Raw genomic sequence first — 19,565 nt, 5'->3', positions numbered from 1 at the left:
GTCTTTTTTATATCTAACCTCGAAAAGAATAGCTCATATAAAAGGTGGAGGTGGGAATGATATGTTAAATTGTTTTAATAGACTTCAATATTACTTAACTGCAAAAGCTCACACGTGACATCATTCGAGAACCAATAACAGCAGCCGGAAAAACAAAGAAAGAGAGCTTACAACACTGGATTTAGCATTTTCTTCGACTGTCGCGAGTTCAGCATCAAAAAGGAATCATTCGATAGCTTCAGCGATGAATAAATTAAGTGGGACTGTTTGTTAATTTTTAGAGATAAAACAAGGCAGTTTTAGCAGTTTCAGAAGTTATTCAGGTGCCAAATCACATAAACATCGATTGTTTTAGTATTGTAATGATTGATAGTAGCTTCTGAAAGGTCATAATTCGTTGAAGTGAAGGAGCCAGGTGCTCCAGAATCTGTCTTCACGTTTGAGCAGCTGAGACATTCTTGTTTTGACAATGAAACCTTCCAACATTTAGTGTTCAAGTAGACCTCGTATTCTAGAACAATTCCGAGATTGTGGTGACAGCAATCTGTCCTATGTGTAAACATATTTCTGACCCCAATCTTATAGAAGCTGTAGTCTCTGACTATAACACTGTTTAACAGCAAGTACTTTTATTACTCAGAACCCTTTATGAAAATTAAAGGACGAAATATCAAACAAACGCAAAAACCAAATAAATAAAAGTTAGCCCTTTAGCTTAGCTAATAACTGAAAGTGGAAATGTAAAATCGAATGGAATTAGAGGACTTCCGTTTGTGCTTTTTTACGCTTCAAAGAATTTCTCGGTTCATTGAAGCTGTAGCTATCAGGGAGGAATTGTTTCAACAGTAAAAACATCGGCATCGGCAAGGAGTCTGGACAAAGTGAAACAACACATCAGCAAGGAACGAATAAACAGGATATATATATATTGCTTATGAATAGCCATCGTCCAATGTGGCTGTGGGCTGCAGACAACATTGATATACAAATAAATAATAAATAGCTCATGCCTTGATTTATGTTGTGGAATGAGATATAGGAACGAACAAACGAACGAACGAACATACGAACAAACAGTGACTTAATACTTGGCACATAGTTGCTACAACAATGGCCGATCATCAGTATTCTCTATAAGATGTTTCAACAGTTATCGATTACAATAATCACTATAAGCGTGAAAATTGACGATATTTAAATTGAATCAAGAAAAGTGAACAATAAATCAACACTACAAAGGACTACGCATAGTTTTCCGTACACGCCCGATAAATAATAATAATAATAATAATAATAAAAACTTAGAATACTATGACGAGAAACCACTTCTTTTCTTGTAAAACATTGGTAGTAAATTAGTCACAAAAATAATAAGGAATATCTCGACAGAGAGAGAATTTCTACTGTTACAAAATAAAATTATATTTCGTTCTCACATAAGTATATTTGTATCACGAACTCCTCATGAAAAGCACTTTGGCAAGATGTCTTCTCTTCACCGGTGATCCAAACGGTAAACTGTCGTTTGGCATGTGTGCATGTTGTAGGTGTTATTCTGTATACATTTATGTGGATGTATATGGTGTCGGCAAGTTGTATATCTCAGTACCAACCTTCTGTAGAAGACAGGTTTCCTTCCACATGACGGCTAGAAAATAACTGTAACACATTTCCACATCATTTCACAGTACACCATGTCCTATAATGAGGTCCTGGAGGGAATCCACATCTGTTCCGCTCAGTAAAGTTTACAAAAGCAAGATATAATCCAAACATTGTTTATTGTAAGCTCTTTAAGTACTAAACACGAAATTTTATTGGAAATAGCTAAGGAGGTAAGTACAAATGTTTTCAAATAACACAGCGACTTGATTGAAACCAGACAGAGATCATGGTCGGGTAATTAAATATTTAGCACGTGACCTATGAACCTTCACCTGGTGGGTTAGACTGATGATGAGTCTCAGGCCTCCTTCCGCTAGGGGCAATAACTCTTTTGCGGACTAAACCGTTAGTCTTAATATGACATGCGCAGACAGACGCGAGCACAGTCTTGAACTTCAGGGACTGCGAATAATAAATGAAGAAGGTGAATGCGCTGTGTGCGTAGGGGAAGTAATGCGCCATGAGCTCCGCCACTTTGTAGACGTTGGACTGACTGCCATAGGGAGAGAACTCGGGATTAAATATGCGGACCAGACTGATCGAGATCATCGGAATCTTACAGATGACAAACGCAATGGATGAAGCTATGAGCATCTTGGTTAACGCCACCTGTTGGCCGAGATTATTCCCCTTGAAAGAGCTCATCTTTTCCCGCCACGACATGGCGGCCCTCAGTCTCATCACCGTGATGGCCGTCGCACAGGAAACGAGGATGAAGGTGAGGAAAGGAAACATCACGAGCATGATCGTGTCCTCCACCTTGTCGTACACAAGCAGATTCTCATTCTTCTGCCAGGCATGTGACAGCCCCAGAGTCCAAGAGGTTTCCCCCGTCACGTTGTTGGTCACAGAAAAAACGTATTTCTTGAAAGGTGTGGTGAGGAAAGCCAGCTGCATGCCGATCACTATGGTAACTAGCAGGATGCCCATGGTTCTGGTGCTCATGAGTTTGTTGGCCCGGAGTGGAAACACTACACATACACATCGCTCCACAGCAATGACCACACTGATGCAGGCCGAGGCCTCTCTAAACCCATAGTTCACACCCATGGTGTAGCCACGAAGCTTCTGGTACAACTCGTCTCCCAGCAACGGATGCTGGATTCTAACCCAGTAGGCCACAGTGAACATCATGGTGTGGGCCAGATACACCGTATCAACAAGCGCCAGCACATAGAGACAGAGGTTCATGCGGTCTCCCAGTCCTTGGCGTCTGAACACCAGGCAGTTAATGATGTTGGTCACCAGTCCAACGCTGACCACCGACGGTTTCATGACCGTTTGAAAATAAAACACCATTTCCAGATACACATCATAACTTATTATGTTCGCGGGGTTATTCCAGGGAAGAAAGTCCTCGTCTGGATTGCCGGAAGTAATATTTAAGAACTCTGTCATGATTGAGGACAATGTCCAGCACAGAACCTTCCGTGACGACAGCTTCAGTCCAACAGTCAAAGCCAGTGCCAGACATGCTCCATCAGAACGAAATGCTGCCAGCCAGCCAATGGCGAGGCTTATCGACTTGCTGGCTCCCGGACGGCGGTTCAAAACTGTTTAATTATCAGGTGTCGATGCGTGACAGTCTTTTCACTTTGTGTAAATACAGTCTTCTGTGTCCACCTCTCTTTGTTTGTCATCATCTCTGAGGCCGAACATGATCGCTGGTGGGCACACAAAGCTGATGGGAACTATTCTCACACCAGGTAATTGCTTCTCACACCTAAGAAAGATAAATTACCATGTGACGAAGTAAAAGCCTTTTGTTTAGAAACTTTTAGACTTTGTGTGTACACTGAGAAATTCTGTCTGTCTTTGTAAAGAGAAGAATAAACTGTAAAATTAAAGGGAAACAAACGACATGGGGCAAGAAAGTACTAACTCTCAGGCAAACAGTCTGCTTAATTGAGGACAATTATTAATATTAATAACATACAAAATTAGAAATTAAGTTACAAATACACATTTGGAAAGCCTGCGAAGAAGGTTAAAAAGGAAATTCAATATATCTAAGCCTAGTAAAGAGGGAGAGAGAAATAAAAATAAAATTATCATGTAAGAATAAAGATTTTTATTTACCTCCGACAGAATAATCACTGTCACAGTTACTTTTTCACCCAGTTCCTTTATATAATATTGCATTCAAAAGATTTCTGACAATTGAAACCAGATGTTTAAGACTTTTCTTAACAGTTGAACCCAAAGAAAATGTTATTAATAAGTATTTTAGGGAAGCAATCTTCCAACATACTTGAATGAAAAGAAAGTGTAATCAAACTTAAAGTTTATCCACATTTTCATGGGGGCGGGGTAGCAGTTTTAGCATTTTTAGTTTGTTCCTCCGAAATGTTAGATAAGTGTTTTAAGGAAGATTCTCTTCTGGTAAATAATAGTTTGTACTTACTGACACAGTGCACATACCACAAGACACCTGAGACAACTCCTTCTTGATAAAATAACGGTCTCCCGGCAGGTCCTTCCTGAAGTTATGTAGAAAGATGTTTCTGGAAGAGATATTGATTGTTTGACTGAGTTAAAATGTTTCTTCCTGTATTATTACTTACATCGGTTCCTCGGTTGCTTTATTATTTATTTTTATTTACCTGTATATCACATCAAGCATAACGAGCTTGTATTACAACACCTTACCTTTGCAAGCAGTGGATGATGGACACACCTGGTCTACTTCGACAATTGCCTTTTGTGTCTGCCTTCAAACTCTACTCGACCTCACTTATTTTTCAAGCAGACAAGTTCTACATAATCTCTGATCGTATATATATATATTGCTTACCACAATAACAAAGCAATTAAAAACTACCGCTGTAGTTGTTACTCATTTGTAAACAAAAACTAAAACTTTATCAGAAAGGTTGAGATTTAGTTTTTGTCTATTAAATGATTTTGTTGTCTCTCTTTTATTTTAAATGCAATATTCGTTCAAACTTCATTTTCATAGTTCTAAAATAATGGAAATTAAGCAAACAAATAAATAATTTTCGCTTTTTGAGAGAATAGTTGAATGCATGGCTTTAGCTTTGTCCTGCAACATCGAGGAACTGCAAACTCAATGGATGACTATTATAAACAAAAATTATAGAATAAAAAATACATTATTTCGCCGACAAATAAATCTCTGTCTTTCACACACACAACAATTACGAAGTAACATTTTCTTTCGTAAATAATGAAGACATATTTTTGTATTATCTGTGTATCTCATTGAATTAAATCTGTTAGCAGGAAATGTCTAACACAAAATAATTACTTCGTTGGCAAATATCACGGCGTTCCCAAGAGATTCTTGTTTTAATTTGTGTTGTCTTCACAAGGAAGCACTTGTAAATGTCAAGTTTCTTGTTCTTGCAAAAAACTCGGAAGCTGTTTATTTCAAGAAGGGAGAAACACAAGGAAGAGAAAACTTTTGAAACTTGTCTTTGATGATGAAGTTACATTTTATTTGAACAGTGGCGACCTCACGAATGTGCAGTTTGCTCGCACAGTAGAGAACATGAAAGTCCATTAAAGTTCAATATCTCCGATTTCAAATGTCTACAAAAGCTCTGTGTTGCATTCCTAGCAAGACTTGACACTTTACCCGGGGTATATCCTATGTCGAGTTTTCCACTGTTGCTCCAAAAGCAAATGAGGATCTTATGTTCTGGAGCCTGTGTGAACCTTAATTATCACAAGAAGTCGGGACCTGAGTGGATTGGTCAACCTTCTTGTTTCCATAGAGAGTAAGCTCACGAGCCATTTGAACCACTCCTCGACAATTCAGGGAGGCCTTGTTTCTGAGTGGTTCATCCTTTTGATTTCAGAACACAGACGCATTCGTGGTAGGAATTGAAACTTCCTGAGCGCCTGGCCAAAACGGGTACATGGTTGAGAAAAAAGGTAGGAGACAGCGAAAAGAGAGGTTTGACTTGTCTTTCCGTATAGTTCACTACAATTACCAACAGGCAACAACGACTTTTTAATCTTCATTGGTTACAAACACAACAACAAACTCCAGCAGACGACACCTTCCACCGTCTGTACCTGTCTCACATTTCATTGTCCAAAACATCGTCTAACTGTTAGGTTGTTGGGTCTTATTTGGTCTTTGGAAAACAGTTTTGCAACACTTCCGGAATTTCAACAACTCTTCATTTTGAAATAAAGGCCATGGCTGTAAGCAGGATGTCATATTTTCACAGTATAAACTGGAAGAAAATAATATGTAGTTGTCAGTGGACAACGGAGAAGAAAATGTCTGGCTTCCAGTCTAAAGCTCCGGCTCACACTTTTCCTTCTGTCAACTACTTCTCACCTGTCCACCGTGACACTAGCGCAGTTGTGGACAAATGTCCGTGTCTACCTGGGAACTAGTCAGTCCACTACTACAGCATAAACTCTATTCACAACATACTAGTGAATGGTTGGTTTTTCTTTCTTTCTTCTTTTATTTCCTTCAATCATTCCTTCCTGTTATCTTTCTGTTTTTCTTTATACCTTTTTCATCTTTCTTTCACTCTTTCTTTACTTTAATATTTATTAATCTTTTTAATTATTCCTTCTTTGTTTGTTTCATCGTTCTTTCTTATTATCTGTCTTTTCCAACCATTGCATCAAGTCATTCAATAATTCCTTGCTTTTATGTATTGATAGCATAACTTGTAAAGGTAAGACTTGAAATAATAAACTTCACACTAGCAAAGTACCTCATCAGGGAAGTACTGAATTATGTCTGCTTCATGATAAAAAAAAGTCCTGCAAGGGAGGAAGAAACAGTCTTTAGCGACTGTAAATGTCGCCGGCCTATTATGGGAACCCGGATGAAGAACTATAATTAAAGCGGCAGTGTTGTTTTACCAGAAAATTGCTACCTGTGCCGTGTCTTGCTGCCGAACGGTTATTAAATTATAAACACTCAGGTTTTCATTCCCTTGAGAAAATAATTGTAGGAAGCAGGCGAGATGGGCGGGGTGGACGAAAGGTTAAAGTTGGCGACGTGTTCAGCCAATCGCTGCAGCCGACGACTGGTGACGTCACTCTTCTTTGTCTTACAGATTGTTTACTTTGGACAGTCGTCCCACCGGTTAGTTTGCTTGTTTGTTTATGTTTGCAGGGGTTCAAAAGATTGCATGATACGATTTCGCTGTCGTTGTAGCCGTCACAAGTGCTGACAGGGGTCAGTGAATAGGTTAATCGTTGAGAGCAGGTACAGTGGCGAGGTTAGTAGCACTGAATGAGACAGTAGTTAAAAAAATACTTAAGGTTCCAATTATTACGATTATACGTAAAGCTAAGGCAGAGAGAGAGAGAGAGCAAAGAAACTAGAAACATGTTAATTAAAATTCTGTTAAAACTGCCTCAGTGTCTCGTGAACTGATCCACTTGGTGTAAAGAGAAAGACGGTAATTCTACAAGGAACAGTCATAGAAACTCCTAGGGTAGTGAATGCTGTGCAGGATCATTCATTTCTTGGTCCGAAATGATGTTTTAAGAGTTTACAAAGAGTTGAGTATATACCTGCAGTGAATTGATTATCGTTCTTTGTTAATGATACACACGCTTTGAAGTTTGTAGGATTGTAAAATTTTGTTGCAGTTCTTGCATCTTGTTACAAACCTTTTATATCCGGGTACATTCATCCACACACCAACATAAACATAAATACTAAGACGAAAGATATACAGATACACAGGAAAAGGGAAGCAAACAGACAAACAAGGTACAGATAGATAGGCAGGATGACGGATAAAGACAAAGAAAGGAGTAAGGATGGGAAAAATATTCCAAAACGAATGCAAGTGCAAAAGTCAAAGGTTACGACATGAGGTAGGAAAGAACAACTTTCATAAAGTATAAGTCGTAATCATTTTTATTGTTCTGAAAACCTGAAATAGCTCAGAAAAATCAAACCAAATCATTTTGTTATTAAAGATCCATCAAAATAAAACTGATCCCGCTTCTGCATACTCTATTGTTTCTTATGAATCATTAGACAGTTCAATATTAAATAAATTTCAATAAGATCAAAAGGCAAGACCCTCTGCATCAGCTTGAGACCACGTGACTGTTTGCTTTCGTCTAATTTGAAAAATAAAATTTAAAAATCTTGATCCATCGTGCATTCAGACACTGGTGGTCATTTAGTCTGGAACCGGATAATTTATTTATTTTTTTTTTTTGCTCAGTTGCCAAAAGACTTGGATGAGTTGTCGGTGTCGCTCAAGATGAGGTTGTGTCCCTTGCTTCTCCCATAGAGTGTTTTGTGTATGGCTCATCAAAATAGCGAGATTGAGTGAGGTCCTTTACCAGAACTGCCATTCTGACACCACAGGGGCGTGGATAAGTCCTGACAACAGGTGTGTCACAGGTGTGTCAACACCACAGATTAAAGAGCCTCCGTGGCTAATGCCATGTATGTGACTCAGCGCCAAATGGGATCACAATCACGTGACAAGTTATCAGACACGTGCATCCAAAATATGTCAGACAATAAAACCTCTTTACTAAGACCATCTCAATTACGATCCCTTCTTCATTTGAACCCAATTTAAGTGGATTTTATGGAGTATTAATGGTGAGGATTACTGTATATCGTTAAATATATAGTGAACGTAATGACTTCTGTCTCCAATATTAGTGACTAGAAGTTAGCAGCACCAGCTTTTGATTTTAGAGGAATGTTCGGATTGGTATTAAAGTTTAATATTCGATCTGTAGATAGAAAGCAGACTTAAGATAATTATCTTTAATGTTGGATCATAAACTTTTGATTTGTCAGTGCTGCCTGGACACACTATTAAACACGAAAACGGGACTGCTGTAATGAAACATTTAATTCGTTTATTATGTTTATGAAGTTCATCATAATACTCTGGCGGAAGAAAATCTACACTCAAATACCAACATGACAGACACATTGACTTTCATGTCCCATTGGGATTAATACATTCATGAAAATATGCTAAAGCCATCAATCAGAATCTTTAGTAAACTGTGCAAAAGGGCATTACCGTTGAAATAAGAGGACCTTTCCTAAAAAAATACAACTTTTCTTACTAAAACTTGTTTTCTGAATTATGGGATGCTAGGAAAAGGACGGTAGTCTGCCTAATTCATATTGCATCACAGAATACTTTACAAAATACAAAATATTGCTTGATCATGAGCTCGCACAGAAGCATGCAATGTCTGACATAGGTATATATATAGAAGTCGCCACAGCAGAGAACTTCACCAGGGGGATCACTTGGCTCACCCAGGCTTTCCCACCCTTAACCCACTAACCCACGTGACCAGGAGGTGGAAGGGAGGTGCAGCTGCACCGACGGGATGAGACTAAAAATTTCTTAGTATATTGTTGAAAACAAAATTTAAACAAAAACAGTCGGACACTCCCTCACTCTCTCACCCACTCACTCTTCTTGTCCTCCACACACTTGTTTATTCACCTACTCTCTAACTCTCCCTAACTAGGTTTACACACTCACTCATCAATCAAAGTCACGAAATTTCATTTACCTGCGACGCCATGTCCCCGGATGGACCGTCCACGTGCCATAACCGTGCATGTTTACAGGCGTTGTTTACACACGAAGTGTGATGTTTACTCACCTTTGTCGCACACCTTTACAAAGGTCATCATCGCCATCCAGCAGTTTTAACCTTAAAATAACCGACCTGCTCTCTGTCGTCAGTCCAGTCGCTGAGTTCAGCACGAACATACTTTAATGGAAGCCCAAACTTTTACAGAAACAGTTTCCGTTAATGAAGGATGGAAATAGACAAGCTTCGTAATAATTATTATTATGTCATTAATTAATATTTCGATTGTTCGGGAATAATGCGTGCTTAAAATATTAGGTCAATCGGGGTACAATATTGTTGATTATATTGTTATTTATATTTATCTAGTAGGTAAACAATTCAGTATAATAAAGCGGTTTATCATCAAATCAACAGTTCTCGAACACAGATAAGCTTCGTCGTATTTTTAAGAGTTTGTAAGAAACACTGGGGCTGAGACATACACAAAGCAAAGAATAAAAGAAATCCCTGAGAAAAAGAAAGTCTTCATGAATACTGTCGAAGGAAAGCAACTTACAGAAGGAGTGTTGTTTATTTTTATCACTTAGTAAATCTACGTGTATATAAATACCTTAAGGTAAACGTAAATGTAATAAGTATAGGAATTTCCTTATTACACACTTAAATAAGATTAGTGAAGTGCCATCGTTATCATTGTCATCATCATTATCATTGTATTGCAACTGGTTAGGACATTAATTGAACGTACTTACATTCGACGAGAATTTATATTTTAAAAAAATCACAAAAATTAACCAGAACCGAATGGCTTGTCTCCTGAATGCTCCTTAGTCTTGAGTGAAGGAGTAACAAGGCGACCTGACTGTTGCCCCCGTGCTAAGAAGGTCGAGCCGTTGACGCATCCCCAGATGTCCTTGACCTCACCCCTGAACCTCGAAGATCGCGAATAATAAATAAAAAAGTTGCAGGCGCTGTAAATATACGGGATGTAGCGAGCCAGCATCTCACACACCCTGTGTAGGTTACACTGACGACCAGAGGGCGAGAACTCGGGGTACACGATGCGGGCTACGGTGACGGAGATCATCGGCACCTTGCCGGCGATGAAAAAGCAGGACACGACGACCAGCATCTTGGTGAGCGCCACCTGCTGGACCTGCGCCTCGCCACTGGTGGAGCTGGTCTTCTGTCGCCACAAGATGGCGGCTCGAAGGGAGACCACCGTGATAGCCGTTGCGCCTGAGACGAGGATGAAGGTGAGGATGGGAAAGACGACAAGCATGATTGTGTCGTCGATCTTGTCGTACAGCCTCAGAACCGCACTTTTCTGCCAGCTGTCCGCCAGGGTGAGCTTCCACCAAGTCTCGTTAGACGCGTCATCGTAAACAGGAAATATAAAGCTCTTGATGGGGGTTGTGATGAAAGCCAACTGCATTGAAATCGCTATGGCAACCAGAAGGATACCCATGGTTCTAGTGCTGACGAGGGTCTTGGCCTGTAGCGGGAACAGGACACACAGACATCGCTCCACTGCTATCACACAATTAATACAACCGGAAGTTTCTCTCAGGCCATAACTCACCCCAATGACGTACGACCGCGCATACTGATAGATTATCTCCCCTATTTGTGGGTCTATCAGTTTAATCCAGAATGAGATGGTGAAGACCATCGACTGAGACAGGTAGACCATGTCTGCGAGGGACAGCACACAGAGACAGAGGTTCATGCGGTCTCGGAGTCCTTGGCGCCTGAACACCAGGCAGCTGACGATGTTGGTCGGCACAGCGACCGTGACCACCACAGGCTTCATGACAGTGTGGTGAAAAAATGCGACATCTACCACCGCCTTATAAGGCAGTATGTTACTCGGGTTATTCCAGGGAAGAAATATATCTTTACTCTCTGAATTATTCATGATAATTTTTTTTAGGACTGTAACCCTGTTTCAAGCTTTCATTCTCAGAACAGGCAATAAAAAAAGATAATAAGATAATTAAGTAGCTAGACAATCAAGGCCAACATCTCATAAGTACAAGCCACGCTTCACTGGCTTGCAATTCATTCAGTCAACTGGTCATCAGCAGACAACAGTTTTTCATGTTTCAGATGGTTTCTTTTAAATCATGAACAAACAAAACCACTTTTTGTCTACGAGACTGCTTCCTGAGCACAACAGCTACAAAATCTTAATCGGGTTCAGTCAGTTCTCATCCTCCCCCAAACCTGAAAAGTTAAAAGAATCTGCGTTAATGACAGCCACAACAATGGCTAAATGTAGATAATCTGAGTAGTCGCTGCTTTGTCTATCAATGAAATTTTATCAATCTATTGAATCACAAAAAATAAAATAAAACCTTTTTTTCCATATTTAGACGGGTATTCAATATTACACAAAATCTTTGTCTGGGTATCATTAGGGATTGTATACAACATTTGATTTCATTGCATTACATAATTTTCTTTTCACATGATCTCAGTGCTCATCGTTTCAATTTCTGAAGAATTTTTATAGTTTAGTGGATGCTGTTGATGTTAGTTTTCACTTGGCGCTCGGAGAGTGACAAGAAGTCTGTGGACACAGAAGTCTCTGGTGTTTGTCCTCATCTGTTTACATACTGTATCGAGCTTGGTCTGGTCAACACAAATATAGAACTGCTTCGTTTAATGATGCATCGGTCGAGGATGGAGTGTCGCGGGATTTTTTGTTGTTACAAGTAAGTGTGAGAAGAAACCATTGATCCTCTAGATGACGATGCTGTAGATATTTTTGTGCAGCTGTTTGCTTTCTCTCATCAAGTCATCACAAAGCTGTTGAAATTAAAGTAAGTCTTAAATAAACCTACCTCAGTAACTCGCCCACTACATGATTGATCTGCTTGTAGTTCTCTCCCTTACTTTAAGAACAACTAATTAAAAAAAAGACAAATATTTACTTAAAAAAATTCTGTCTACAATCAGTACTTCTGTTCCTTAATATGATTTTATGATAGAATGAGAACTGCAAGGATAATATATTAAGTGATGAAATAGAGATAGGGAAGAGAGAAAAAAACCCTAATGGAAGTAAGGATAGAAAGAGAACAAAGTGTAAGAACTAAAAAATATACTAGAGGACATGAATGGACTTCACTTAGGGAGATTAGGTAGAAGAACATAAAAAAATTAGTAGCTGGTTACAATTACTAAATTGGGTTGTCAAGAGAAAATATAACCACGACAAGAATAATCCAAGTAATAAAAAAATAAACAAACAAAATTAAAGACCTGGACAACTAGTAAGATTTCCAGACTATTATAAAGTAAGAACTCCCCATCCCTCTCAACAGTCATACACATGTTGAAAATTCCATTTAAACAAACTTTAGCAAACTTTTATCCTCAATAATTAGGGAGCAAAGTGTTAGTTGCTATTATCAGGAATAAAACTTGTTAAATGCGACTAGCTTCATGAACAAATGGACACAAGTATACATTTAAAAAAACATTGAACTGTTTTTACCTTTTGCTAGAGAAAGTAGTTGGTGCCACAAAGAGTGTTACATTTTAAGTATCACCATCAGAGGCTTACCTCAATGTTTGGAGATATTTATATATTCAAGATTCACTTCAATAGAAGAGACAAATTAGAGGGCAGGAATAGAATATTTGCATGACTGGAGTAAGATATTGAAGCAATCGACCATGACCATTCACAAATACAGGAAGAACCAGCAAGGATGAACAGTTAAGTAAATATTTGAAAATTTTATTTCTTATTTTAGACAAAAATTATCGGAGTGTGACCAGGCTCCAGATATCAAATTTTACTTATCAATTTTTTCTTTCTGATTTCTATTGCTATAAAAATATTAAAATTCTCCTTGTAATTAATTTGCGTGGTTTTTTCTATTTGTAAAAAAAATTAAAATATTTTTCCCTGTGATTTCACGTTTTAAAAGTGGTGGTGAGGAGTGTAATATTATCCATCGTAGGAAATTACAGGTGACATATTTAAGAGTAACCTTCCTTTTAACACATTAAACAGAAGAATTTATTTATTGTCTCAGAGCAGCAAATACACACACACACGAGCAAAGACATTACGAAGCTCATATTCGATTATCATTTTTACAAATACGTGATCAATATTTAAAAAAAATTATCTAAATATTAATAATTGTTTAAATCCTCTAAATTTTACTTCCCTTCATTCCGTAAAAGTATTTTTAAATATGAACTGCATGTGATTTCTGGTGGATTGTATTTTCTTGCCTGCTTTGAGTAATCACTACATTTGGATCAAACAATTCTCTTCGAAAGAATAGTGTACAGCTTGTCAGTCGGTAAGTCTGTCCGGTATCTCACTGATGCCTGACTGGGTGGTAGTGTGATTAGTAATACTTCTGTCTATATGAACTATGTTAATGTACTTAGTTTAAAAACAATACTTGGTGACTGTTTTCTTACTTAGTCTTGTTTGGAGAAGTGTTTTATGAAGAACAGTTTGAAAAGAAAGATGTGTAATGTAGACAGACTACAGTAAGTGCTGTCGAAAAGATAATTCAGACAAAAATTTAGAAGAAGATTAACTACTTTTTAGGAGGCTGAACATAAAATTTCAAGAAACTCCAAGGCAGAGATTCTGTTCTGTAAGCAAGAACATTTGGACATAGAGTGTGCAGGTGTACAAGAGTTGAATCGACCGACTGCGATAAATGTTTCTCCTGTACAGGAGAGAATGTAGGTGTCGAGTGTTTAGTTAACAGACACGAAGCATCGTCCGCCGATTTTCTTGTTTTCCCTTAAAGACATATTTATAAATATACTGACTGTCATGTTGCTGTTTCGTTATAAAGTTATTATTATTTAGTTATGGGTTTAGTTATAAAGTGTTTTAGGCGAAAGTGCGACGAAGCATGGAGGAGTGATAGTAAATCGACCAAACTAGCTTGTCAAATTCCTAATGTGTTAACTTGTTCATGTACTACATTTCTACCAACATAGTGGTCCACAAAATACTACCACACAAGAGGTTTGTAATCCTCAATGCGATTTGTAGTTGTCGACTTGTTGTAGTATACTGTCATGTGTGGTGAGACTTACATTTTGAACATACTTGCTCATTGAACGGAAACACTGGCCATTACATTGAACATACATTTACTTTCCAGTCATTCAGATGTAGAACTAACAACATTGTCACAGCTCACAAGAACAAAGATAAAAGAAGTTTATTTACAGGCTGACACCAGCTTTACTAACATTGAAAACTGACTCTGTCAAAAAGCTCAATACATGAATACTAGTTTAATCGTTTATTAATCCAAAAATTATCACCTAAATACGTACAGGCATAAAAACCTGTCGCTTGCATGATTTAAGCAAACAGGCAGTCAAGTTGACAACAAAATAACAACAAATTAACTCCAATTATTAGTACTAATAAACTACTACCTCACCAGCTGTTAATTTACTCGCCTCGCGCTTGATCACCATCAGAGATGCAGGGTGGAAGGTGCAGTCGCCAACTCGACACCAAGAGGTGATATCGTTAGTCTATTGAAACCTAGAGCTCGACATCAATTCGTTGTAAAAAAAACTTTTAATTATAATTAAAAAGTAGTTTATGTCATGGATAAATCGCGAGAACTTGTCTTGCTTGATTATCCTCTTTATAAATTAACAAACCTGTCTTGAGAAATTTGCATGAGTAAAGAAATAAAAAAGATATAAATGTTAATCTGTTATATCTCGTTATACGTGTGTTATATGCATGTGTGTTTCTGTGTGTGTAAGTGTCAAACTAGGAGAAGACTAGATTCTTTGTCTTCATACAAGTTAATGTCGCATCAGGTCGTCACTCATCCATGACCATAGCAACTTACTCCCACAACAATTATAAACCATATAACCCTGATATTTACTCTACAATGTATCTTTTGGATATATATATATGTAATTTATTGTATATTATGGGTTTACGCGCTGTAAACATACGTCACGTGGTTTACACCTGAGAAGCATATCGTTCGCTCAATAAAAGTCTTCAAACGAGAAAGATGTTTGAATTTTTCGTAGCTGCACATCGTCAGGCTGTGACTGATGCTCTCCCAGTCCTCTTTACAGTCAAAAATCAGTTCAGTTTTTGTGTCAAAAATGAAGACAGACCATCACAGATCAGTATCCCACGGTCATTACCAAAATTATTTTATTACAAAAACATTGGTAGGACGGACATTGTCAACCATTTCTAGTAAAGACCTGAGAGCATGGTACAGGTCTGGTCCTTACCCCGCAGGTGTTCATCTCTCAAGTGCAGTAAGTTAAACTGCTGTCCAATTTATCTTTGAAAACACGAGTTACGAGGTAAACAAAAGTACAAATCTTTGGCTGTAAATGTTTTTAAAATGTTAATCTATAAAAATTAAACTTGTCAGGAGGTGAAAACTGATCACAATGCCACATAGCTCTTGCTTTATGGGTCTTGTTGGCACATAAAATATATAAAATAACATTTGTAATCCTATGTATCTGATTGAATAGATATAGATGATTTAACAGTGACTTTAATGTTGAATGTAATCTAGAAATTTGTCAGGTAAAATAGATATTTTACTATACGAATCTTTAACAGGATTATTATGGTCATTATAGAAATATTTTATAATTTACAAAAGCCCTTAAAAATAATTGTCTCTTATTCTAACCTTGACCTATCTCGAATTTGATTTGAAATATGATATGTTAATATTATTAATAAACTTTATTTTATTCTTTGTTTAGTAGGTTGTTTATTCTTTTAGATCTCCTATGTTATTTGTTTATTTTCCTATCCCTCGTATGCTGTCCATCTTTCGTTCTCCTTAGGAGTGTGAGTATGCGCTTGATAAATTTTGCATTTATTATTATTATTATTATTATTATTATTAGTAGTAGTAGTAGTAGTAGTAGTAGTAGTAGTAGTAGTAGTAGTAGTAGTAGTAGTAGTAGTAGTAGTAGTGTAGTAGTAGTGAATCCTGTACTAGAAGTAATTGCATAAATGCTGTCTTAATGAAGTAAAAAAGAAAGTTTTGCCAGTGATTTAACAATCGCTACGAAAGACATGGCAATGCTGCTGTCAAACGATCAACAACAAGAAAGTTTCGATTGTTATTTTACTTTCATTTGCTGATTTTTCGTACTTAATGTTGCAAGTTTTCGCCCGTGAAAAATTCCCATTTGATTTGCACAGAAAAAATCTGATAGCTGCTATTAGTAAAAGGTTACAGATACTTGGCAATCAGAAAACAGTCGCAGACTTACGACATTGTCCACGGCGACTGTTTGTTCTCCGATTCATTTTCGTGTTTTCTGTGCTTGTCCTTTATTACTCGTTTCCTGTTTGCACACTTGTTTTTTCTTCCGTCTTTCGTATTCTGTCCTTTCGTGTTCTGCCCACGTCTCCTACTTGACTGGCACTGAGAGCATGGTCCTTCGAGAGCGTGATTATGCCCTGATTAAATCAATTAATAATAATCATCATCATCGTCGTCGTCGTCATCATCATCATCATCATCATCATCATCACGAACCTGTACAGTAGAGAGAACTCTCCAGCGAAACGATTTAAACGAAGTGTTAATGTAAAGGATGTCCTGATTATGCTCTAGTCTTCACTGAAAAGCAAGCCTAGTAGACTGGTTTGCACGTGCGAAGAACATCGACTTGTAGACGCAGCCCCAGATCCTCTGGACCTCAGTCCTGAACCTCAATGAGCTGAAGTAGTAGATAAAGAATGTACAGGAGCTGTGAAGGTACGGGAAGTAACGGCTCATCATCTCGAACACCTTGTACAAGTTGTACTGACAACCAGAGGGCGCGAAACTGGGATGGACGATGCGGGTGATAGTGATCGAGATCATCGGCAGCTTGCTGGTGACGAAAGCGCACGAGACCAACACGAGCATCTTGGTCAGCGCCACCTGCTGGAAATAAGCCTCACTGTTGGCGGAACTGGTCTTCTGTCGCCACAAGATGGCAGCTCTGAGCGAGACAACCGTGATGGCCGTTGCACCTGAGACTAGGAGGAAGTTGAGGACTGGCAACACGATCTGCATGACTGTGTCCTCAATCTTGTCATACGCTCGCAGAAACTCATTTTTCTGCCAGCTGTCCGACAGAGTCTGGTTCCACCAAGTCTCGTTAGTATCTCCATCATTAGCTTGAAATATAAAATTCTTGATAGGGTTTGTAACGAAGGCAACCTGCATCGTAATCACTATGGCAACCAGTAAAATTCCCATCGTTGTAGTACTCACAAGGTACTTGGCTCGTAGTGGGAACAGGACACACAAGCAGCGCTCCACCGCTATCACAGTATTAATACAAGATGAGGTTTCTCTCAGGCCATAACTCACCCCCATACCATAACAACGAGCGCTATAATAAATAAAATCCCCGACTTCAAGGTCTGACAGTTTAATCCAGTATGTGATGCTAAAGGTCATGGAGTAAACCAGGTAAGTCATGTCCACGAGAGAGAGGACAAACAGACAGAGGTTCATGCGGTCCATCAGACCCTGGCGCCTGAACACGATGCAGTTGATGATGTTGGTGACAACAGCGAGGACGAGCACTGCAGGCTTCAAGACAACATGATAGAACAACTCTATCTCTGCCACTGCCTTGTAGTGTACAATATTATCAGGGTGGCTCCAGGGAGGTACAATATCATCAATTTCAGAATTATTCATTATCATAGTTTTGAAAACTTACAATCTCATCAGTTATCTCTCTCGGAGCAAAGAGTCATGGTTACTATTTGTTTTCACAGTGAAATCGGAACTCCAGAGCCACAAAGCAAAGGGACATTGCTATCATTTGTTAAAAATAAAACTGGATTTTCAGCATCGCAGGCTACAGATCAACTAGACATAGAATAGAAACTGACAAATCTTTGGGAAGTTTAAAATTTAAAACTGTTTCCACCTCACCTTACAGAAACTATTTTGTGCCACAAACTGAATATGTTATTAAATATAACCAACACTGATTTATATCAAAGTTTAGAAAATTTTTTATTCAATATTCGTTTGAAAATTCGAGGACAGGGATGATATATTTGCATAATTTCTCTATTATAGGTAGGGGTGTCAGATCAAAAATAAACACACGCACACGTACACACGCACACATCTATGTAAACGTCTGTGCCTCTCTAACATTCACTTCCCCACATATTTAATAAATACACTCAATGTGTGTGTGTGTGTGTGGAAAACTCACTTTCTCATACAGAAAACTAGACACGCATACACACACGGAAACGTGTTAATGCAACCTGAATACATTTGAGGATTTAATATTTTTATATCGAGGAACAGAAAGTTTAATGTTGTTCACGATCATTAGGCAAAAGAAATTATTTATATTCACATTTACTCTGTGGTTAACTGTCAAATTATGTAGCTGGGGCATGTTGACTTTGTAATGATAAAATTGTTTAAAGAATTAAAGAATCTTACGAACTTCATAGGAAAAAATCTCTGTGGTAAAACTGAACTACATGCGAGTTGTAAGAAATGTTTCTTTAAAATGAAAAGCCAGTTTCCTGATTGCATTGCTATTGTTATCGACTGTTTTCAGCTGCAGTAAATTTAAGATAATGAGGCTTAAATTTCTGTTGTTTTTAATGATGTTCCAGTCTGACAAAGTGCCTAATTCCTTCATTCCGTTACCTGACTTGCCATCCGAGTGACACAAGCAGCAGGCGATGGTCTCCAGGAGGGAAGCAAGCAAGCGGTTTCATTGAATTTTGATTAATATTACTAACCACAAATGCCATAAGGAAACAAGTCTTGGAGATCTCTATCACTGAACACCTATTATCCACTGTCAAATATTGTTTTGAAAATATTTGACATGGCGGTCCAGGGACAGAACAACCTTGCCAAACAGAAATCGCATTTTGTACAGTGTATCATTGTCTCCTTTACACAGATGTCACGTGTTTGGTCGTGAACTGAACAGCTGGCCTTATGTGAATAACTTATTCGCAAATTTCAGTAGACAGAACATTGTCTCGCTCGATTATCAGCGTTTTCACATCTGCCGTGTGAGGATTAAGACAACCGACAGGACCAACCTTCTCCCCGGCTAAAGTCTTCACGACCTCCACGTTTCTCTGTACAATCACGATGTCCGTGTTGCTGGCCTTGTCCTGTTCATGATAGTAGGTGTGCATTTCGTTAATTAAAGGAGTATATTCACAGATTTAGAGAAAGAATATTTTGCACCGAACTTTATGAAATCATTTAAAATTAGTTTATCCCAGAATCTCCTTTAGCACCCAGTACGTACAAAGTAAAGTTAGTGAGATTGAGTGAAAAAAAAGGAAA

General features: G+C 38.1%; 3 protein-coding genes across 3 annotated transcripts; all 3 read right to left on the bottom strand.

Moving 5' to 3' along the window:
* Positions 1-1,923: 1,923 nt before the first annotated feature.
* LOC112565955 lies at positions 1,924-2,940 on the bottom strand. Its single transcript, XM_025241856.1, has one exon. It carries the CDS (start codon positions 2,938-2,940, stop codon positions 1,924-1,926), a length of 1,017 nt encoding a protein of 338 aa, XP_025097641.1.
* A 7,057-nt stretch (positions 2,941-9,997) lies between these two features.
* Positions 9,998-11,020, bottom strand: LOC112565954. Its single transcript, XM_025241854.1, has one exon. The coding sequence runs from the start codon at positions 11,018-11,020 to the stop codon at positions 9,998-10,000; it is 1,023 nt and encodes a 340-aa protein (XP_025097639.1).
* A 5,821-nt stretch (positions 11,021-16,841) lies between these two features.
* LOC112565953 lies at positions 16,842-17,921 on the bottom strand. Its single transcript, XM_025241853.1, has one exon. The coding sequence runs from the start codon at positions 17,919-17,921 to the stop codon at positions 16,842-16,844; it is 1,080 nt and encodes a 359-aa protein (XP_025097638.1).
* Between the last annotated feature and the right edge of the window lie 1,644 nt (positions 17,922-19,565).

Source organism: Pomacea canaliculata, linkage group LG6 (assembly GCF_003073045.1).
Source record: "Pomacea canaliculata isolate SZHN2017 linkage group LG6, ASM307304v1, whole genome shotgun sequence".
NCBI classification, from domain to species: Eukaryota; Metazoa; Mollusca; class Gastropoda; order Architaenioglossa; family Ampullariidae; genus Pomacea; species Pomacea canaliculata.
The sequence above is the reverse complement of the archived record's forward strand: the minus strand, read 5'-3'. Positions and strand labels throughout refer to the sequence as shown.

What these genes read in the sequence shown, in the direction of transcription:
- LOC112565955 (XM_025241856.1), bottom strand. Translation starts at nt 2,940, where the DNA reads ATGAAACCGTCGGTGGTCAGCGTTGGACTGGTGACCAACATCATTAAC.
- LOC112565954 (XM_025241854.1), bottom strand. Translation starts at nt 11,020, where the DNA reads ATGAAGCCTGTGGTGGTCACGGTCGCTGTGCCGACCAACATCGTCAGC.
- LOC112565953 (XM_025241853.1), bottom strand. Translation starts at nt 17,921, where the DNA reads ATGAATAATTCTGAAATTGATGATATTGTACCTCCCTGGAGCCACCCT.